This window comes from Mirounga leonina, unplaced genomic scaffold (genome assembly GCF_011800145.1).
Source record: "Mirounga leonina isolate KUSES-001 unplaced genomic scaffold, KU_Mleo_1.0 Mir_175, whole genome shotgun sequence".
Taxonomy (NCBI): Eukaryota; Metazoa; Chordata; class Mammalia; order Carnivora; family Phocidae; genus Mirounga; species Mirounga leonina.
The window spans coordinates 29,585,367-29,608,318 of record NW_023270453.1 but is presented as its reverse complement, the minus strand read 5'-3'; the positions used below and the strand labels follow the sequence as shown (position 1 = coordinate 29,608,318).

Sequence of the window (22,952 nt, the reverse complement as noted above, 5' to 3'; positions counted from 1 at the left end):
CTGGACATTTCGGGGAGTGCTGTCCCTCCTCCCATCCACTGTCAGAACTTAAAACTCCCTGAGCTGCAGATATTCCGTTCTGTGCGCAGAATTTCCAGAGTCCCACCGACACCTCCCGGTGCCTCACCCCCACTGACTCCAGGTCTGATGCCCAGAGGGGGCTTGCTCTCAGAAACCCATTCACTGTTCTTCCTCTGCAGGTTACTGATTCTTTTTCCTGGGGGAAAAAAATTCTTTTGAATCTTAAGTTCTAATGCCCTGGGTTCCCTATTATTTTTTGTGATTATTTTTGTGGGTATTTTATAGAATGGAGAGCATGTAGGCCTTCAATCTCAAGATACTTTCCCGTGGTTCCTCCATTGCACCTAAATCAAGTTGGAGAGTCTGCAAGACCCACCTGAGTTTCCGGGTGGAAAGGGGCTGCGTTGATCAAGTGATCAAGGAAGAGCTGTCTCCAAAATCCAGACCCATCTCCCAAGTAGATCAATAAAGACAATGCTGGCTTCAGCATTGGGGCCAGTGAGCTAACAGGATCAAAAATGCAGGAAACGCTATTTTTAGGACAAATGAAGACCTACGTGCGGTTCTCCATCAGGCCCCCTCTAATATGCCCGGTCATATCCCAGCCTTAGCTCATGGGCCAGTGCAGAGAGATGCTGCCTCCCCAGATCCCTCCCGTCTGCTGCAGAGCTTGGGGGAAGGCCCACCAAAGGTAAAGGGTACAGACCCTGCCCGTGTCCCCTCGCCTGATGCGAACTGGGCCACCGTGTGATTTTCATTAGGCCCTAAACATGTGAGCAGGAAGGAGGGTAGCAGAAAATGTCCCGGAGCCCGAGTTGCAAAAGCGGGGGTTGGAATCCATCTCTGCCAACTTTGACAAATCACCTGATGCCTTGGTGAGCCTGTCTTTTCATCTGTGAAGTGGGCATAATGATACCTTGTCCGGCCAGCTTCACATGGTTGACGTGAAGGTCCAAAACAAGACGTGCCGTGTAAAACTGCAGCTCCACCTTTAATCGTGGAGAGTCATGTGGGTGAGCCCTCGGAGCACCCGTGCCCCCCGCCCCGCCGGGACCTGCTTTACCTCCTCTGTGTCTTGGGGTCGTGCCAGCATTGCCGTGCCCTGCTCCCAGTCAGGGGACTTCGCTAGTCCTCCCTGAAGAATGCAGCAGCAGTGGCCGGGAGCAGAGGGGGCCTGACTGAGGGCTCAGAATGATAAAATTCTGGAGAGAACTAAAGATGTGTGGACAGCAGATGGAGCCCCCGCTAGCAGTGCCAAGGACAAGAAGTGTTCTTCAAAGAAGAGAAAAAGCAATCACAGCATCCTGTTTTGCTCCGCAGTTGACAACAGTTATGTGGTCATATGATGTTAAGGGCGGTGATCCACGTTGAGGATAGTGAGACTGTGCGGGGATGGAGGGAGTGGGTGGGGGGGGAGCGGGGGGGCGATGGTGGCAAAGAAGTCAATGTTTACAGCAGAGGAATCGAGAAGTGTAGGAATGTTGGCTGGAAATAGGGAATTCTGGGGAAAAGCACAGCTGAAGGGGTTAAAAGTGACTGCCCGGACCGGGGTGGGGGGGGTGGGGAGGTTGGTTTTTCATCACATGCCTTTGGTTCTTTTATCTTTGGGGGTTTTTATTTTCTTTGTCATCACATGTATTATGTAGATCAAAACGTACTTTTAAAAAAGAAGTCCTGCAAGTCTTAAGACTTGGATTTCTAGACAGGAGCTTGAAAAGCTCACCAAGCGCAGCCTCCCGCCTTCAGACAGGTCAACGCCCAAATCCAGGTGGCCTTTCAGAACCTGGGCTGGCTCGGCCCCTGAAGAAATCGCCCGAGGAACCGCACGGGGCCTGGCGCTGCCTGGTGTGGGTTGTGGGGCACGTGGCAGAGGCCATTGGGAAATGCTTGCTGACATTGGGAGACTGTCTCCCATCCTCTGAGGGGTCTCCCGGTGAGGTCGAAAGGGCCGTTGGAGTGGGGGCCAGGACACGCTCCCGTCTTGACCGTGCTCCTGCTTTGCTGTGGTCTCAGTTCCCGCCTCTGGACGATCAGGGCTTTGAGTTTCTCAAGCGCTGTCACAGTTACACATTTTTAAAACTATGAACAATAGCAAATAGCTTTCTGTGCACTGGGCACGGCAGTGAACAGAGGGGGAGATAGATAATAAGCATGGAAACAAATGAGGTATTTTGAGACCGTGAGGTCCTCGGAAGGAAATAAGCCAGGGGGACAGGATAGATCATATGGGGAGGGGGGCTTGGGTGCTTCATAGCAGGTGATCCGGGCGCCTCTCTGAGGAAGGGGTGTTGGAATTGAGACTTAGATAGTGCGAGGGAGAGCCAGCCAAGGGTGTCAAAAAGGGAGTCCTCCAGGGAACTCTGTGCCAGGGAACTGAGACCGGGCGCTGAAGCCCACAAAGACAAGGGGAAGCAAGAGGGATAGGCATTCAGTATGACATTTGGGGGAGGGGAAATAAATCTCTGTGAATGGCAAGGTTAAATTCGGTGCCACCTTGGGTTTGGTGGGTCAGTGTTCATGCAGCTCCCAGCCCAGGGGGCTGTGTGTTCTTCAGTGTCTCCGGAGACGGTGCGCAGAGGGTGCAGGGGTGAAAGATGGGTGTGTGTCGTGGGAAGGGGCGCTCCGCTGGGAAGGACCCAGGAGATGGCAGAGGCTGGTGTGTAGAGCCCAGGATTACACTTCCTGGGGAACTATGGGTGGCAATAAGTCAAAAAAGTGACATGGAGGCTTCTCCACCTCCCCCTGCCCCAGGCCATGCACACCAGTTGGTCCAGTAGGTCACCTTTGAAGATGGAGGATGGCATAGCACCAAGTGTCGGTAAGCTAAACTGAGTAAAAAAAAAAAAAAGTAAAAGCAAAATCAACTACAAGTGCATATCCTTCGACCCAGCACCCCCACTTCTAGGAATCTGCCCTTCAGATGCACTGATGCAAGTGTGCAGATTAATAAGTGTGTGTTGGGGGGCACCTGGCTGGCTCAGTCGGTGGAGCGTGGGAGCCTCATCTCAGGTTCAGGAGTTCAAGCCCCATCTTGGGAGTAGAGAATAGTTAAAAATAAAATGTTTAAAAAGAAAGAAAGAAATGTAAGGATGGCCACGGGCGGCGTAGTTTGAAGTAGCAGAATGTTCGGAAAGGACCTCGATGGCCGTCAGCGGGGAACCAGTGAGTAGACTGTGGCATGAGCCACACAACCCAACACCAACCCGGCAGCCATGCCAGCAGTGAGGTGGAATGGCTGAAAGAGAATGATCCTGGAGGGGTATTGGTGGGGAGAGAAGCTAGGCTGGAGAACGGGCTCTCCGCTCCACACCCTGCGCCCACCAGCCCAGGGGAAACCGCCCCCCACCCCCCGCAGGAAATGGAAACAGGGTTCCCAGCGAGCAAACTCTCCTGCTCCCCCGCCTAGGGAGGAGGTGTGGGGAAGAGCACAGCACTGCGCAGCACGCCCTTAACGTCTGAGCTCCAGCAATCCTGAGGGGACGCTGAATGCCCCTTCCAATCAGGAGCGAAGGAGTGAGTGAGGGGCAGGGCATGAGGCCAGAAGTGTCACTCTGGTGCAGTTCCCTCCACACGGAAACCTGGAGTGCGGAGTAAGTGTTCCCACCTAGCAGGTATTTCTGGAAGGACGCACAGCAAACCTGAAGAGTGGTTCCCTGAAGGAAAGGAAGTAGGAGAGTGGCCTCCGGGATAGTGGTTAAAGGGACAATTGGTGTAAAGATGCAGGAGCAGAGGGTCCCTCTTAAAGGTTCAGGGGATCTCTTATACTTATGAATAATTTTCTCCAAAGCCTCTGGTGAGGTCACGAGCAATGTCCTAGGCACACAAGTTCTTTTTACCCCCATTTTGTTTTTACAGGAGATCCGGGCATCATCATGGGGCAGCACTAGGTAGTTGGCATTTACCTGCCCTAATTTTCCTGGACATCTACCAGTTCAAACCAATCTGTATGCCCCTTGATCTTTCTCATACACTGGACTCAAGACCTCTTGTAAAAACTTACTCTCTTCTCTGCAGGAGCGCCTTCCTAATGTCTGGAATTCCAGCTGCACTCACTTCCAGGTGTTAAAGCAGTGCCTCCCAGACATGAGGCATTTGAGAACCACTCAGGATTTTTGTTAACAATGAAGGCCACCCGTCTTTTTATTTACATAATATTTTTCTTAAATGACTCACTTTTAAAACCTCAAACTTGTCTATAAATAGCATTACTTCTTATAAAAAGAAAGAACCTTAAAAATAAATGTAATAAAATCTAAACAACATTGTTAAATTCTAGCTACACTGTGACCTGCCTAAAGTTTTCTTTCTTCCTTTCCTTTCCTTTCCTTTCCTTTCCTTTCCTCTCCTCTCCTCTCCTCTCCTCCCCTCCCCTCCCCTCCCCTCCCCTCTCCTCTCCTCTCCTCTCCTCTCCTCAGCAAGTGTTTGAGACAGGCTGGCACCAAACTGGGTCTTTTTCCTTGGTGGACTCGGAAGGATTAGAATGGGGACTTTCTCACTATGTGGTTCAGTGTTATTTAATGCCATATCAATCAGTGTTCCAACCAAAATCATGCCCTATAGCATTTGAATTCCAAACTTTGGAGAAAACTGAGTTACAGCCTTTCCCCCCACTCTTCTGGGAAGTTTTAGTTATGTGTCCATATGCTTTTGTATCATCTGGCCTGGATAACGTATGAAGTCTGTTATCACCCTGGTGTTTATGACCCTGCCTGATTAGGTTGTCTTTTTGACAAGGGTCAGAAATGTATCTGTTTGGGGGCAGCCTATGATGACAGTTAAGAATGATGCAGGTGTGGGGCACCAGGGTGGCTCAGTAGGTTAAGCATCTGCCTTCAGTTCAGATCATGATCTCAGGGCCCTAGGATCAAGCCCCACATCAGGGCTCCCTGCTCAGCAGGGAGTCTCTTTCTCCCTCTGCCTCTCCCCACACTTGTGCTCTCTCTCTAATAAATAATTAAAAAAAAAAAAAGATGATGCAGGCATAAGTAAAGGAGCATTTGTTCTTTCAAAAAGAATTGGAAGAGGGCGCCTGGGTGGCTCAGATGGTTAAGCGTCTGCCTTCGGCTCAGGTCATGATCCCGGGGTCCTGGGATCGAGTCCCGCATCGGGCTCCCTGCTCCTTGGGAGCCTGCTTCTCCCTCGGCCTCTCTCTCTGTCTCTCATGAATAAATAAATAAAATCTTTAAAAAAAAAAAAGAATTGGAAGAATCTTTGAGCTGGTTCATTGGATTCTTCTAAGTGATGATGTGCAGAATCACAGCTGGGACTGGCCAGGCTGAGCTCTGCAGCCGAGGCTCCTGGCTGGTTGTTAATGAGTCCTGGGTCTTATGGAGTCACCCTGTGTGAGCCCATGAGCGTCTGTCCCCATGAGGGAATAATAATGAGTCCCATGAGTGAGAGTAAGCATGGTCAGAGAGGACAAGCCCTTGTGTATGAATGCCTTTGGCAACTTTTGAGGAGCTCTCCGGCGTCACTTTTAAAAACCAGACACAACCCCAGTTCTTTTGCAAGATTTCCAATTTTACTTTGCAGCCCCTTCCTATTGCATATTATTCAGACTGTCCAGCCATAGTAAAAAAAATTTACCCGCAAATCTCAGTGGTTTAACATCCAGAGGCTTAATTTGCCCATCACAGTATCTGTCCACAGTGGGAGGCTTCCATGAATTGTGGCTGCACCATGCCAGCCACTTCGTAGGGGAGGGTGATGGGAGAACTCACACCTGCTCTTCAGCCCGGAAATGATGCTGGCCGCCATTGCCCAGCATGAGTCACAAGGCTCCACCCTCACCACAGGGGAGGCTGGGAAATGCAGTCCTCCCAGGCCCCGGGAGAGGGAAATGAACTAGCCACTGTCGGCCATTGGTTGTGTCTTCATTTTGTGGTTAGGTGTTGTTCAAATAGGGGTAGATGTCAAGAGAGGGGGTGTTTGAGTGGGGATTAATTTGACAAATGGTCATATCATTAGGAAATAGTTTCATGTTGGGATTGATTTTGCTTTGTTAGGCACCATTGCTGGGATACTGAATACTAGGACTGAGCTCCCAGCAACCCCCCACCCCGGGCTGTGAGCCCCCCCCCCGGGGCATGGCCACCATTGCCTGGTGGGTGGGGCCTTGGGAGCAGCCTTTTAGGACATATAGAGCTGTTCCTTCCCGCCCCGGTGCCCGCATGCAGCGGGCCGCTCGGAAGAAGGGCGATGCTTTTCTGAATTCGGGATTTGAATTGGTCCTCACCTGTCTCCTCCACAAGGAATATTTGGCATCTGGATGCCACAAGGAGCAGCTCCTCGCACCAGATTTTGTCCAGTAAAGTCTCTCCAGGGGAGGAATGATGAGAAGAGCAGTTTTCGATTTTTTTTTTTAAGATTTTATTTATTTAGTGAGAGAGAGAGTGCAAGTGTAGGGAGGGGCAGAGAGAGAGGGAGAGCAAGAGAATCCCAAGCAGACTCCCTGCTGAGTGTGGAGCATGACTGAGGGTGAGACCATGACCTGAGCAGAAATCAAGAGTCAGATGCTTAACCAGCTGAGCCACCCAGGTGCTGTGGTTTTTGATTTTCTAAAACCCCACTAAAAATTGCCTGTTTTGGGGGCGCCTGGGTGGCTCAGTCGTTAAGCGTCTGCCTTTGACTCAGGTCATGATCCCAGGGTCCTAGGATCCAGCCCCGCATTGGGCTCCCTGCTCCGCGGGAAGCCTGCTTCTCCCTCTCCCTCTCCCCCTGCTTGTGTTCCCTCTCTCGCTGTGTCTCTCTCTGTCAAATAAATAAATCTTTAAAAAAATATTGCCCATTTTTCATTTAATTTTGTTCTGCCATTGACGAATGTATTTCTCTCTTGTGACCCCTTTAGCATCTCTCTCTGGGCTTTAAGCGTGACCCCTCGCCCCACCACACCCTCTGAAAATGTTGGTGCTCCTGGCTTTCATCATTGTCTTCCACATTACCTCCGCTGCATTGCTGTTCGTCGCCACCATTGACAATGTAAGTCCCCTTTCCTTCTGACTATCCCACAACCCCTGCATCCTGCAGTCCATAGAAGCGGGATTGAGAACTTCCCCAAGGTGATTAGGATATTGGGTTGTCCTCCCTATGGAGACATCTCGGGTTAGGCCCAAGGACTCGGCCTATGTGTGGAGGTTTGGAGCGCCCCATGGTTAGGTCTGGATGCGCAGGGACCTGGCTTCTCTCATCCCTGATTGCCCCACAGAGCCTGGTGTGGTACCTTGGGTGTAGAAAGCTCTTTGAGGATGCTGCTTGGATTCAACCCTCCTCTAGATAAATTTCTCAACCTCAGCACTGTGCCATTTGGGGCTGGATCATGCTTTGCTCTGGGGCCATCCTTTGCACCATAGGATGCTTAGCAGCATCTTTGGTTCCTGCCCACTAGATGGCAAGCACTCCTACTCCAACTTATGACAACCAAAAATGTCTTTGGACATGGCCAAATGTCCTGAGGGGGAGCAAAACCACCCTCAGTTGAGGACCACTGCCCTAGATCCCCCAGGTGACCCATCCCAGGCGATCTCTGCCCCTCCTGCCTTTGCCTTCTTCTTACAAATCAGGAACCCAATTGATAGTCACCTCGCCATGCTCTCCCTAGCAACGGCTCATGCTCCCCTGAAAAACTGAACTTTTTACTTAAGTATCCAGTTTGCAGCCATATGGCAGGAATGTATTTGATAAATGACCTACTGGTATAGATTAATATCTCTCCTGGCAGGAAATGAAGCTTTGTACCAGAGGTCCTCAATGGCCCACACCTTGATCCAAAGGCCTGGTTTCAATCCTGATCATTTCAACCTCAGAGGCATTTAGAGTCAGAAACACTGCTCCAGAAGCCCCCAAGTGCACCTCACGAGTGGCCACCAGCTCTTCCTACATCTAGGACTCCTGTTGATTAATGATCCTGTAACAACATAGACCATCACAACACCTGCCACTTAGGGAGAGCTCCCTCTGGCCAGGGCCTAGGCCCTTTTATGTGCATCATCTCCTTTGGTCCTCAGCTCAAAACTACGAGATCGTCCCTCTTCTGGCACTGGTTACTGATGAGGGAACTGGGCCTCAGGGCAGTTGTGACACCTGTGGACTTTATGCGGCAGTAAGTGGCCGAGCTGGGATCCGAACCACTCCCGACCCTAGATCCCGTAAGGGAGGTAAATGCAGTGATCGGTTTGGGTTCCTGAAGGTTCTCAAAAGTGAGTGGCCAGGGCAGAGATCACACTGATGCTGTGGCTTCAGGTATTTGGACCTGTCATTATCCAGAGGACCCGTGCTCGGTGAAATATATGGTAGTGAGTGTTCTTTCAGGGTCTCCTTTTTCTGTGCCTTGCGATTACCCCTAAGGGATCCTGAAAGGGTCCCAGACATGGTGAAAGGGACAGACAGACATTAGGGGCAGCAAAGCCATCAGCCCAGCACCCGTTAATCCTTTGGGGTACCCCTGGGTGCTTGTGTTGTTGTGCACTTATGAGAAGACACGGACAGGCCTTGGTTTTGCCCGTCAGGGAGTCAGAGTGTGTCCTTGCGAGTTAGGAATTGCACTTTATATGTAGCCAGCACATGGTGGGAGTTCAGTGAACGTCGGTTGCTGGAGGATGGGAGGGGGAGATAGGAGGTCTTTGGGTGGGGAGGAAGGCAGAAGGAGGGCCCACTGGGGGTGGGGAGCTGCAGAAGCCCAGAGAGGAAGCATGCGATTGGACTGAAAGCAGGAGAGTTTTTTCTGATCATTCCCTCCGTACCAGGCCTTGCCCCTGGATTTCAGCCTCTCTGACCCCCCTGACATCGCCCCTATAGTTCATGTGGATATACCACGGTGCACACTTGTGACCACCCATTGAGCCTCATCCGCGCTCCTACGCCCTGGGAGGGCCTGGCCCCCCGGCCCATGTCTTACTTTTCAGCTGCCCCGCAGCATGGGTCTCCCGGGGGAGCCTGTTGGAAATGCAGAATCCCAGGCCCCACCCCAGACCTCTCAAATCAGAATCTGCATTTTAACCCGACTCCCCGGTGACTCGCATGCACATGGCAGTTGGAGAAGCGCTGGTCCCGAATATTGATTTACCGCTGTGCCTTGCGCCTGAGTAGAAGTCAGTGTTTTGATGGTTAACCAAGAGCCCCTTCCCTGTTTGCGTTTACAGGCCTGGTGGGTAGGAGAAGAGTTTTTTGCAGATGTCTGGAGAGTGTGTGTCAACAACACGAATTGTACAGAAATCGATGCGAACTTTCAGGGTGAGTGCCGAGCTGATACGGAACACCTTAGCTCAGGCTGAGGGCTCCCCTGTTCTCTGCTTTCATACCTGGAGGGGCCTGGCCGAGTGCTCGGTGCAAGCTGGAGACAGGAGGGGTGTGCAGAAACCAAGGGCTGGGGGTGCGTGCCCTTCCCTTCTCTGTTTCTGGGCCCAGCAGAGCCTCTGTGCCCCACAGGTGCCAGCAGATCTGGTGTCCTGTGAGGCCTCTCATCCTGGTTTGTGCACGGCCACCTTCTCCTCAGAGGGTGGAGGGCAGAGAGCAGATCCAGCTGCTGTGTCTCTTCATCCGGGCACTCATCCCATTCACGAGTTCTTCGCCCTCATGACCTGATCACCCCCTAAAGGCCCCATGTCCCACTGCCATCCTGTTGGGGCTTAGGATTTCGATACAGGAATTTTTAAGGAGATGTAAGCGGTCCGAAGCAACCCATATTTGCACCATCACCGGGGGTATTCAAAATACAGGTTCCTGGTGCCCGCCCCAGAACCACTGTGCCATAATCTCAGGGGGAGAGGTCTAGGAGTCTGTTTTTTATTTTTTAGGAATCTATTTTTAACAGGCCCCCAGGTGATTTCTGAGATCGGGCAAATGTGGGGAACACCACTCTTAGCCAGAGGGTCACAACCTTGGCCCCACATTGGACTTGCCTGGGGAACCTTACCCCGTTCACCCCCGTGCCTGATTCCAACACCAGAGATTCTGATTTATTTCCTGTCTGTGTAGCATGCTGGATTTTTGTTTTAAACGGAGCTATAATTTATAAACAAGAAATTGCATACTTCTTAAGGGCTCGGCTTAAAGAGTTTTGACAATTATATACACGGCCATGTAACTACCATCCAAAGCAAGATAGAGAACTTTCCTATCACCCTAGAAAGTTCCCCTGGACCCATTTCCACTCGTGTTCCGTGAGCCCTTTCCTGAGGGCAACATTTCTGACTTCTGTCACCCTAGTCTCCTTCCGTCTGTTCTTGGACTTAATACAGATGGAGTCGTACAATGTGTATTTGTGTGTGTGCGGGCCGGGCTTCTTTCCTCAACATAAGGAATGGGTGAGGGCCTAGGTGCTCTGTGGGTGATCGTCACGTGCAGCCAGGATGAACCAGGATCCATTGCTCGAAGCATTTCAGGAAATACTTAGGAATTACACTTCCCTCCGGTCAGTTTCAGGCAAAATTGGGGAAAAAGGAGAAGCTTCGTTCTTAGGTTTCCCTGTGCAACTTTGGCCACTGTCCCCGCACCTCTCTTAGCTGTGTCCTGGTGATAACATTCAGCCCTTACATGGGACTCCCCCTTTTTGCAGCACCCCCAAAATCCTTGAATGAATTCCTTGTACTTCCCCTGCCTATGCGGTGGGGAGGAGTCTCAGGTGAGAAGACTGAGAACCATGCAGGGGGCTCCAGTCTGTGCACTTGACCCCTTCTCTATGCCTCCGTCATGTGGCTTCTGCTCTGTCCTTCCCGCGTGCAGCGCCCTCCATCCCAGACTGGCTCATTTCTCTGCTGAGACTTCCCGCTGCTGAGCCCCGCTCTCCAAGGCTAATCTGAGAAGCCTTGCTTTCTCTTTTCCTAAGGAGTAGTCACAAGGCTAACTGTCTTCTTTTCAGGGGGTATTAGGTAGTCCGCAGAGCACTTTCTGAAGGTCACTGAGCCCCGTGAGCCCCAAATCCCCAAGAGTCCCTCTGGAGACCCCTAATCCTGACCCATCCATCCTGACCTCCCGAACCAGAATCTGCCAGGTTGGAACCTAAGGGTTTGTACTTCTAAAGAAAAAAAAAAAAAAATCCCCAACCAGGAGCCATGCCTTTTGGGGCAATACCCAGACTGAAAAGAATGACAGAGCAGGTGGTTCTTGCTCCATTTTCCAGAAAAGGACGGTGGGGACCATCTGGTCCAGTGCTCAAATGGACGCTGCAGGGGAGGGGATGTTGGGACGACCCCTTGGCTGTTCTTGTGCTCATACTATGCAAACGTACTTCTGCCTCCTGTCGTCCCCACTCTGGACCTGTCCCTGTCACTGTGTCCCCCTGAGGGGCCTGGGGGTCTGCGGTCCTCAGTCACGCGCTCTCGCCCTCTCCCCACAGATTACGCCACGATGCAGGCAGTCCAGGCCACCATGATCCTGTCCACCATTCTCTGCTGCATTGCCTTCCTGATCTTTGTGCTCCAGCTCTTCTGCCTCAAGCAGGGAGAGAGGTTCGTGCTAACCTCCATCATCCAGCTCATGTCATGTAAGTACAAGGTTGGGGTTCCTGGAATAAGCATTCCCTTCCCAGCCACCGCGAGTAGGAGCCAAGAGCAGCGCAGCGGGTGAGGATTTGGAAAGGAAAGCCAGCCGCCATGGTGCGGCGGGACATTTTCTACCTCAGAGTCTGGATTTAGTTAGAGGGTCAGGGCAGGCGTGCCGAAGACATGAAGCCTGAGCCAGGATCTGTAGGGTAAGTAGGAGTTGCCGTCAAGAATGTGCTATCTTGGTATGGAGGGAAGAGGCACAGGGTCCCCAAGGAAGATCAGGGTACTTGACCCCATCCTGCCACTAACATCCGTTGGTGATTCACTCAGGATGCTTTTGACTTCAAGTAAGAGGAAAATCCAATTAACAATGACTTCAACCACAAAGACCTTTACTTTTCTGATACAACAAAAAGCTGGAAGGTGGAAGGTGCCATTGTTCGTTTGGCAGCTCAGCGGCATCAAGAACTTCCACTTGATCCTTTGATGATTTCATCTTCAGAGTGTCAGTGATGACCTCCTCACGGCCCCCAAAAGGCTGCTGCAGCTCCAGAAATTCCTCCTGACCTCACAGTATCTGAAACAATAAACAAGGGAAAGCACAGCAACAAAAAACGCTTCCTCCCCTCCCCATCTGTCTCTTTCCAGGGAGTAATATTTTTCACTGAAGGATTTTTCTGTGGCCAGAACTGGGACACATGTGGATCCATAAACTGTTATAAGTAAACAGGAACAGGATTGCCTGGAGGTGGGGGGCGGTTCACCGGCCAAATCTGGTTCACTGCCTTGTTTTGTAAATAGCATTTTACTGGAACGGAGCCCCGCTTGCTCATTTGCATATTGCCTATGGCTACGTCCATGCTTGAGTAGTTGGGACAGAGATTGTATGTGGTGCACAGACCCTAAACTGTTCTCTGTCTGGCTGACCCATGGCTTAGACCAGTTATGACTTAGCCCCTGGGCAGGATATCCAGCCACCCAAGCAGAATCGGGCTCAGCTAGCAACAAGCGGGAAGTGAAGCCGTCCAGGGTGGGCAGCCATGACCTGCCACGAAATATTAGCCGTGATCTTTCCCATGGACTAAAGTCAATACCCGCCAATAATCAGAGCTTAAGTGTGTCTTCGCCTCTGGCCATGGTACCCTCGGTCTGTGGTGCACGCTGTGACATGGTCTGTGATTTATTTATTTGCTTGCTTTCGGCAGGCCTGTGTGTCATGATCGCGGCTTCCATATATACAGACCGGCGTGAAGACCTTCACAGGAAGAACCTGGGATTGTACACCCTTACCCTGGATGGCAGCTACGGCTACTCCTTCATCCTGGCGTGGGTGGCCTTCGCCTTCACCTTCGTCAGCGGCCTCATGTACCTGATCTTGAGGAAGCGCAAATAGAACCCCGGGAGCTAGGTTGCTTTTGCTGCAGTACAAAATCCACATTCAGATAACCGTTCTGTATATAATCAATATTTTTGTGTGTGGTTTTTCTAGCAAACATATTGTTTCCTTTAAAAGCCAAAAAAAAAAAAGAGAGAGAGAGAAGAGTTTTTGCATTCTTGAGATCAGAGAAAGACTGTGAAGGCTGGGATTCGGAACTCCTGCCTATCTGAAGTCTCCAAGAGACAAAGCCCCAAATGCAGCAATGCCCAAATCCAAAAACGTTCAATGGGATGTTTCTTAACTGTGGGGTTGTGATGTGATGTGAGAAGAGACCAAGAACGCCAGGTCTCGGGGGGCATCCTTTCTAGGTATGAGCCACACCAAGCCCCTCCCCCCCCAGCTCAGCCTCCCCTCCCCATTCTCTCTGTGTTAGGGTTGGAGGTGGGGTAGGGGTGAAGCCTCCTCAGATGTTTAGCCAAGTTCCATGTGAGAAACAGGGGTTGCCCTTGCTGTCGTGTCTACATCCAGACCAGAGCCCTGACCTTCCTGCAATGGGCTGGGTCCAGAAAGTCCCACCCACCTTTGCTGACAGTGTTACTTGCTTGCTTCCCTTGTTAGGGAAGGTGATCTTTAACCTGGGGTCGGATTTAGGCTCACCCTAAGGCAAAGAATCTCAGCATGTGATCCCCAGCAAACGTAGTAACAGGGGCCCTCCTTAGACCCACGGGGTCAGAGTCTTCAGAGACGGGGCCTGGGCACCTGCAGTTCTGACCAGCTCCTTGGTGACGCGTAGGTGCCCTGAGGCTGAGGACCATGGCCCCGGGGCCAGGTGAGCAGAGCTGCCTCATAAATATTAAAAATCTCGTCGTGTCGAGCTGGTGAGGTGCTGGCTGCTGCTGGCTTCATCACCCCCGGCCTTCCCCGTCTTGCCCACAGCTGCTCACAGGTGGGCCTTCCCAATAGCAGCCCAAGCCCCGCGTCCCCACAGCAAGACAGCCTAGGGGTGCTGCCTCCCTCCTCCTCTAAGTGGGAAGGCCCGGCCCTTCTCCTCCCGCCCTGCCTTCTAAGGCTGGCCGGCCTCCGCTGACCCCCATTTCTTAGAGCCTCAGCGGACCCACCCACCAATCATTCAGCAGCATAAATTGCAGAGGGCTTGGTGCCTGCCCAGCACAGGGGACACCATGCGGGGACAGTCTCTCTTCTCTGGGGCTCACCGTCCCGTGAGGGAGGCAGATGGAAAACTTAGGAAAAGTAATCACACACTGTGAGGAAGGCAGCGGAGAATGCAACCACGGGTTCAAAAGTGAGATGGGCCGAAATGCCACTCCTTCACTGGCGGTGTGGTCTGGGTTACCCCCAGAGGACACCTCTCTGGAGGGGCCCGGGGTCCTGACTGCAAATGAAGCCGTGAGAAGCTTCCAGATTGCCGTGGCTCTCGAACTTCAGCGTGCGCACTGCCCCTCGGGGAACGTGCTTTGCCAGGGTCTGGGTGAAGAGCGCTCCCGCCATCCGAGGCCGGCCTGCAGGATGCCGTGGGCAGTTTGCCCTCAGGGGTGGAAGCACTGTGAGCGTGTGGCAAGGCAGGTGGCCCCGGGAAGGGCCTGTGGAAAAGCTCTCCGCACCTCGCTGTCTGTAGCCTCCCGTGTTTCGAGCGCGCTGCTGGGGACGTGTGCTGGGGCCGCGTGTGGGACCTGCCCGCCCCGTCTCTGCGCTGGTGCTATGTACGTGCTTCTGCACCTGACCTTCATTGGCCGGGGTCCCGTGGCGCTGGGAAGATGTCTGGTTTGAGTGATGTAGGGCCGCCACAGATACCAGGACAGGATTCGGTTTTCTCTCCATCCACTCATTCACTCATTCGTTCATTTTCAACAGACTATTCAATGCTTACCATGTGCCAGGCACCCCCCCTCCCCGATGGTGTGACCTGCATCCGGGAGGAAACTGTCCAAACTTCTTACCTGTAGGCAGAACCAGCCCTCACTTGGTGCTTATTATCAGTTACTCAAGGACAACCCCAACACAGAAACTTAGCTGAGACATCCAAGAAGCAAATATTAGGACCAAACGTGTTACTCGTAACAACTGTATTTGGAGGAACTGTAGTTTGCGCCTATTAGAACATTTTTATATAAAGTACTGTAATTCTTGCGTGGAGGGGCTATGGATGGAGACAGACTAACTTGTTTTGTTACTTGCATTAAAATTACTTTGGGTCTCTGTTCAGATGAGTTTGGAGGATTGATTTGTTGCTCTGAGCGAATGTGTATATTCAGACCTAAATACGGGAGAATCGGGGACGTTCCCTGCGGCGCCCCCCGACATTCTCTCTGCTGTAGGTTATGTGTCTGTGCCCGTCGGAGTCCTTGGACGCTCTGTATTTACCGATGATGAAGAAACCCCGACCTTGAGCCCGTAGGTACACACACTAAACACAGCAGCTAGAAGATCCCCAGAAGCTGTGGCTTCGTTGAAAATCTGCCTGGGCGGGGAAATAAGTCGCTAATGGTGGAAAAGTTACTTAACAATATAGCAGGTGAGACAGTTTTGTGTACTGGGGGGCAGTGGCTTTGGGGGAAATGCGAGGCAAAGGTCTAGAGGCTAAATTTGAATCTTGGTTTGGGGACAAAATGTGATTTTTAGGGTGGTTAGATACATTTTATTTCATGTGCCTTTAAAGTAGTCTATTTGCTATATTTTATATAATGTGAAACTGTACGTGACAAATAAAGTTTGGAACCAAATCGGCCAGAGCGACAGACTCTAGTGTTCCAACCGTGCCAACAGCCAGAGGAGAAACCACCGTTTCGAGTGACAGGGCGCCATGTGATTTCTCATCAAGATAATCGTGTGCGGTCTTTACAGCGAGCAGCTGATGTCTGACAATTCATCACAGGACAGCCTCCAACCCCCTCTGCCTCTCATGGAACCAGCTTCCTGGAAGAATGACCTGCGGGGCTCAGGACCCCACGCTTGGTTAGTGATCTGCTAGCGCCATCTTAAAATTCTTAGTGGGAGCCAACAGCCTCACATTTTCTATTTGCAGTGGTTCCTGAAGACTGTAAGAGCCAGCCCTGTTCTCCAGTTTGATTAATAAAGACTTCTGCTTTACAGGGTTGGGTGATGATGAAAATCGGACTATCCTGATGGCACACTCTGCTGAAAAAATGAAAAATTCAGCCAGAAAGAAAGAGATGATAGATACATAGGTAGGTAGGTCAGTAGGTAGGTACATAGATGGATGGATGAAGAGAGAGAGATTGAATTTTTACCTAAGGAATGCCAAAAGTAGTAAAAGCAATCTTTTGGAGAACCTGCATTCCCTTGCATCTAGATAGGATTTGCAGACTAAAACCTCCAGGGATTACTGTCTGTATTCTTTGTGTTTCTAGGGTTTTTTGTTGGTTGGTTTGGCTTGGTTTTTGGTCCACATCGCAGGTAGATGGTGGTCACCCCAGAGAATTCAATTTTATAGATTTCTTCCATTTGGAAGAAAGCCAGTCATTCATTCATTCACCAAATCTTGGTGGCCTAGGCTGATTCATCCCAGAGAACGCTCCATGCGTGCTTGAGAAGAATGTGCATTCTGCTGCTCTTGGAGGGAATGGTCTGTAGATGTCTGTCTGGTCCACTTGGTCTAAGGTCTAGTTCCAATCCATTGTGTCCTTATGGATTTTCTGCCTGGATGATCTATCCATTGCTGACGGTGGGGTACTGAAGTCTGGTACTATTACTGTATCCCTCCTTTTGGAACTATTAATATGCTTTATGTCTAGCTACTCTGATGTTGCATTAATGATGATGCATTAATATTTATGGTAAAGGGGTCACTTCATCATGAGGACGTCATAAATATTTATTCAAGTATTTGTGTATGTATTATGGTATAAGCCTTGTGCTAGGTGTTAGGTACTTAGTCTCTGCCCTGGTCTAGACTTACCTTAGTCCCAACTGAAAAAAAAAAAAAGTGAAACGAGGAATACTTGGTGACTCATGAAAATTACGTGAAATTCAAGTTTCAGTGTCCATAAATAAGGTTTTATTGGAACGTGGCAATGCCCTCTTGTCTAGATATTATGCTGCCGGCCTTCATGTCTCATTGGCAGAGTCCCCATAGAACATGCATGGCCTGCAAAGCCCGTAATACTATCTGCCCCTGTTACAGAAAACGTTTGCCATCCCATGGTCTAATCAAACGAGAAGGGAACTGTCTTTTTGCGTGTCTCTTTTTAGGAACAAGGAGACTTTTCCTAGAACCCTTTGGCAAACTCTTCCCGATGTCCCTGGCCTGAGTTTTCCAGTTCTCATGCTTAACCCAAACACTGGCAGAGGTAATTAAAATTACCACGCTTAGCATTGACCTCTTAGCTGGGCATCTGATTCCTTCAGTGAGGGATATACTTAGGAAGCACACTCTTAGAAAAGAGAAGAGAAGAGGCTACCAACAGCGTCTGCCCCAGTCCATCCCTGGGCTGCCCAACATCCACATGCAACTCCATAAGAATTTTTAAGATTCTTACATATTCATGAAATGAACTAACCCCTTCCTAAGAGGTACACAGCCTGAAGCCAAAACCAGTTAGTACTTCCAGCTCGGGGGTCATTTGGTGACATTGATTATCCTCTTTATCAGGTCCAGATGTGGCTCCTCATGGCCTGGCAACCTATGACGGAAAGCTAAGTCATATACTCCCAACGTACCCAATATGTAACAGGGGAAAAGAACAGGGTATCTGTAATAAGTGATGCTCTTTGGAAAATGGATGAGCAGAAGGAGAATCAACACCCCGTGGCCGAAGTTTCTAGAAGCAGCATAGCTGGGTGGTTCTGCCTTATGGTCTTTTTGTGAGGTGAGCCTAATCTTTGAGCTTGAGAACTCCTGTCTCTTCATCTCATGGCTCTGTCTCTCGGGGCCATAGCTTTAAGCTGTCATAATCCCAGCTACGTCCCTGGGCTTGGTGGCCCTTTGGTGAAAAAGGCTAGGACCTGGCCTTTCTTTTCTAGCTATCTCATCCATTCTGCTCGGCTTTCTGCCTCCACACCCCTGACCTGTAGTTTAGAGCAGGGCTTAGCACACGACAGGCTCGCTGGCCAAAGGCCTGCTTTTTTACGGCCCAAGAGCTAAGAACGCTTTTTCGTTTTTATAGAGTTGTAAAAAATGTGAAGAAGAATGCAGCAAAGACCTTAGATGGCCTGTAACACCTAAACTCTTTACTGTCTGGCCCTTTACAGGCCAAGTGGGCCAATTCCTGGCTTAGAATTTGAGTCGTCCGTCCCTGCAAATCTCTGAAACACTAGACTCACCATCAGTTTCGATTATGGGCTTCAGGCAGAAAGAATCTCAGTAAAGCTGTATTTTCTTCCACTTTTGCCATTAGGTGAGCCACCTTTGGCTCAAGATTGGCTTTTTCTTGAAGGAGCTTCGTGAAAACTCTAGGAAGCTGACCGTGGCACCAGCCCAGTGTGTTTCTACAACTTTTCCTGATACGACAGCATCCATAGGTACATGGTTGGTGTGATGCAGATAACAGTTTAAACCAGGGGTAAACATTTGGTCCATGGGCCCGATCCAGTCCACCACCTGATTTTGTAGACAAAATGATAAGTGGCACCCAGCCGCACACGCTAAATGACTCATTGTTCATGGCTGCTTTTAAAGGCAGAGATGAGAGGCGCCTGGGTGGCTCAGTCGGTTAAGCATCTGCCTTCGGCTCAGGTCATGATCCCAGGGTCCTGGGATCGAGCCCAGCTTCAGGCTCCCTGCTCAGCAAGGAGTCTGCTTCTCCTCTCCCTCTGCCCCTTCCCCAGCTCGTGCTGGCTCTCTCTCAAATAAATAAGAGAAATCTTAAAAACAAAAAAACAAAGGCAGAGATGAGTTGGTTGCTAGAGAGACCATACTAGCCACTAAGCCCGATACATTTGCTACCTGACCCTTTACAGAGGAGCTTGCCAAACCTTGGCGTAAAACCGATGTCTTGCAATAATAATGCAAGGGCCACCACTTCTCGGCCTGGAATAGAGTCCTCACTGCCCTCGGCTCTGCACAGTAGAGAGTCTGTTGCTTCTAGTGTCCACATGTAGTATCATCAGGCTTCTTAGTTGCACACCACAGTGACTCTGGCTGATTTACACAGAACAGGAGTTCCGTAAAAAGGAAATCAGGTAGAGCACAGGCTTTGGAAGTATGCAGCCAAGCCCCTGTGGATTGCCTCAGATTCTTCCAGAGAACGGTTTTCCAAGGGACCACTGCGGGCACCGCAAGATGGTGCTTTGCGCTGTGAACTTGATCTCACACAGCCCCTTGCTCGGCCGGAAGGCAGCTCTCTCTGCTGTCCCACTCCTTCGGATGCAGAGCCTGGCATGGCGCATCTCTGTGATGGGGGATGACTGGGGCATGTGACCACGCCCTCGCCGCAAGGGAGGCTGGAAAACAGTCAGCAGGCATTTTCAGCATCTGTAATGGGAGGTGAGGTCTGCAACCCACCAAGACTCAGAAGGAAGGGAATTCCCCAACAGAGGAAGGAAATTCAAATGCTGGGTGGTCGAACCCAATGGCAAATGCCTGCTACATCCTATCAGAATCCGGTTCCCTATTTACCCACAGCTAAACCCGTGCTTCCCAAGCTTTACTGACCCATTTCTTGCCCACTGCTCTTTGCTAATAAGCATGTACGGCCTGCACTATTATTTGCTGAACATTTTTCGTCAAAGCAACTATTTTTTACATAAATACATTTATTCAAAAGGAAAGTATCAGGTAAGTTGAAAATCAGCATCGGTTGTCCCAAGTGACCTAGGTATGATTTAAAACAAGAATGCTATTAAGTATATAGTACAAACTGTTGTCTGGTGGAGGTTTTGAGCTTGAGGACTGCTCTTTCCCAAGGAAGAAAGGAGGCTCGGAACAGATGGATAGGTGTTAAAATAGGATCGGGACCATAGCTGCTTGATCAGAAGACAGTGACCTCCCCCTATGTGGTGTGACTGTAGGTACTACCTAAATTAGCTGGGGACCACTGCGGGTATTTGCCTCATAATGACAATATAAAAAAACCCCTAAACCAGTGTCCTTGCTGGTGTAAGGGAACTCACACACGCACTTGGTTCCTCCCTATCGGGATTTCCTGAGTCTGCTCTTTTAAGCTGGCCTCGTGATACATCCCAATCCAACAGGAGATCAGAACCCTGTATGTTGGTGTAGCCACACCTGGTATGATCAGAGGCTTCCAGCCTCCAAGGAAGCCCGCCACGCCCCATACTCTCAACCTCTTCTGACCACGATCTCCCCTCAAGCTTCTGGGACGGCAGTGACCCAGGCGGGCGTTGCGTAATCCCAGGCGGATGGCCGGCAGGTGTCTGGAGGGCGCTAATTACAGAGCGTGTCTGGCTTTTTAAGGGGCTGAGGTTTCTGACTCATTGCCCGTGAGGCAGGAGCTTTGATTTGTCTTTTCTGATCGCTGCATTTCTTGCTCCCACCCAAGGCCGTGGCCCAGGACTTCCGCGACCAACCAAACCCTTCCGCGACCAACCATGGCCAGGCCACCTAAGACCCATGGGCCTCAGAACCAGACAGGCCCAGGTTCTAATCCGAATCAGCAATTAGTTGTGGAGAGGCTTTGCCAAGCGACCGAGACGCTGCAGACCTCGTGTCCTGATCTGCAAAATGGGGGTAATGCTCGGTCCATCTGTGCACCACACATTGGGGTATGCCTGGAGACACAAGGATGGACCAGACAGAAAGGTCCTTCGCAATCACGGAGCTTTCATGGTAGTGAGGAGAAACAGACGACAAGCAAGATAAATGAAATTACAAATCGGGATACAGCCCGTGAAGGAAATAGGGTGACGGGAAGACAGCAACTCAGGGAGGTGAGGACTCATTGCTGGCATGATGTTGACGCTAAGATCTGCATTAGGAGAGCTGAGGGCAGAAGGGACAGGGCCGCAGGATCAGCTGTTACGAAGGGTTGTGGGGATTCAGTGAGATAGCGCACATGCGGGAGGACGCTAAGTGCTCACAGAGATGCCCAGAACTCTGGTTTACAGAGCATCTTCCCATGAATTGTATCATTACATTTGATTCTCACGGCAACCCGTGCACTCCTTTTACTGGTGGGAAAGCGAGAAGAAGAGCAGGTAAGTACAGCAAGGAGGCAAAGCTATTTCCTTTGGTCTCTGTTCTCCCCAAAACCACCTCCTTTGATTGGTGGTGGCCCCTTGCAAGACGGGTGTGGATGAGCTAGCTACAACTGCCTAACAGACGACCACAACGCATAGAGACACACACCCACAAGTATTTGTTGCTCATATGTCTGGGCTCAGCTGGAGGTGGGCTGGGCAGCTCTGCTGGTCCTGGCTGGACTTGGCGCCAAGCCTGGGTGTTGGCGGATGAAGACTGGCCTTGTGCGAGATGGCTGGGGCACTCAACCTTGCTCTGTAGCTCTCTCGTCCTGGATCAGACTGGCTCGGGTATAGACTCATGGTGATGGCAGAGATGCAGGAGAGCAAGGGGAAACATATACATTCTCTTAGGCTTGCAATTGGGATACCACTCCTGCCACCTTGCATTGGCCAAGCAGGTTACAAATCTCACCCGCGTGCAAAGGAGGGGAAACCAGCTCCTTCCTTCAGTGAGAGAACCATACAGTCACCTTGCGGGGGATGGGGGAGAGAGGGTGAGGGCAGGAAGGAGCAAAGCATTGAGGCCATTCATGTAATCTGTTAGTACAGACTTCCGTTTGGGGCCATAAAATGGAGAATGGTGTGTGTGTGTTTGGTGGGGGGGGCGGGCAATGGAACCACCTAGAGCACACACCATTTAGGGACTACTTGTGAAAATGCAGATTCCAGACCTGTTAAATCCGAACTGAGCCAGTATCTGAATTTTAGGACTTTCAGGTTTTTCGGATGATCCCAAAGTTTGCAGATCATCCTTTTTAGGGATCAGACCTAGGTCCATAAATCAGATGAGTTTTAATTTTACATTTGGAGGTAAACACTAGAACATGTAGATGAGTATCTCCTCCACCCTCCAAAGAATATGTATCCCCAAAATTATCCTGCTTCCAGTGCATTTGCTTTACCGACTTCGGACTTCGGGAGGCCCAGCGGCCAGAAAGTGAAGAGCAGGTACTACTCCCACCTCCTAGTGGTGAGTGGCCCACACAACATAGCAAGAAAGCCCCAGGAGCAGACAGATTCTTGGACCTGTAGTTGAGCCAAATCCGACACAGCTGATCAAAGCTAATGTGAGTTATGGCTCCTTACCGTACGGTTATATCTTTATACTACCAGAACATTGCTATGTACCGATTTTCATTAGCTCGATTTATTAATTTTTAGCCATGTGATTTTTTTAAAAATTTAAATTCAATTAATTAATAGATAATGTATTAGTAGTTTCAGAGGTAGAGGTCAGTGATTCATCAGTCTTATATAACACCCAGCGCTCATTCCATCACATGCCCTCCTTAATGCCCATCACCCGGTTACCATTTCCCACCACCTCCCTCCCCTCCAGCAACCCTCAGTCTGTTTCCTATGATTAAGAGTCTCTTATGGTTTGTCTCCCTCTCTGATTTCGTCTTGTTTTATTTTTCCCTCCCCTCCCGTATGCAACTCTGTTTTGTTTCTTAAATTCCACATATGAGTGAGATCCTATGATAATTGTCTTATTTCGCTGAACATAATACCCTCTGGTTCCATCCACGTCATTGCAAATGGCAAGATTTCATTTTTTTGCTAGCTGAGTGGTATTCCATTGTGTATATATATATACATATATATATATATCACATCTTCTTTATCCATTCCTCTGTCAATGGACATCTGGGCTCTTTCCATATTTTTAGCCATGTGATTTTTGTAGTCTTGTTTTCAGTTGGTAGAATATTACTGCATTGAGACAGATTTGCCACTTACACCTGGATGTCAGTATAGAAGTTAACTATTCTTACACGAGACAAGAATATCTTTCCGGTGCAAAACCACTTTGAAGTCACTTTATTTTATTTTTTTAAATTTATTTATTTGACACAGAGAGACACAGCGAGAGAGGGAACATAAGCAGGGGGAGT

The 22,952-nt window shown here is 50.2% G+C and overlaps 1 protein-coding gene across 4 annotated transcripts in view; it reads left to right on the top strand.

Annotated features, from left to right (window-relative positions):
* EMP2 (epithelial membrane protein 2) overlaps positions 1-15,620 on the top strand; it is a 31,130-nt gene extending 15,510 nt beyond the window's left edge. For 3 of the 4 annotated variants that reach the window (XM_035022257.1, XM_035022260.1, XM_035022258.1), the window contains 4 exons: positions 6,869-6,999; positions 9,159-9,249; positions 11,354-11,500; positions 12,707-15,620. In XM_035022257.1, coding sequence (XP_034878148.1) covers positions 6,922-6,999; positions 9,159-9,249; positions 11,354-11,500; positions 12,707-12,894 — 504 coding nt within the window. In that variant the 5' untranslated portion in view covers positions 6,869-6,921 and the 3' untranslated portion in view covers positions 12,895-15,620. Of the gene's footprint in view, positions 1-1,120; positions 1,398-6,868; positions 7,000-9,158; positions 9,250-11,353; positions 11,501-12,706 lie in introns of those variants that run through there. The other variant, XM_035022259.1, reaches the window with a different exon arrangement.
* Positions 15,621-22,952: the final 7,332 nt, after the last annotated feature.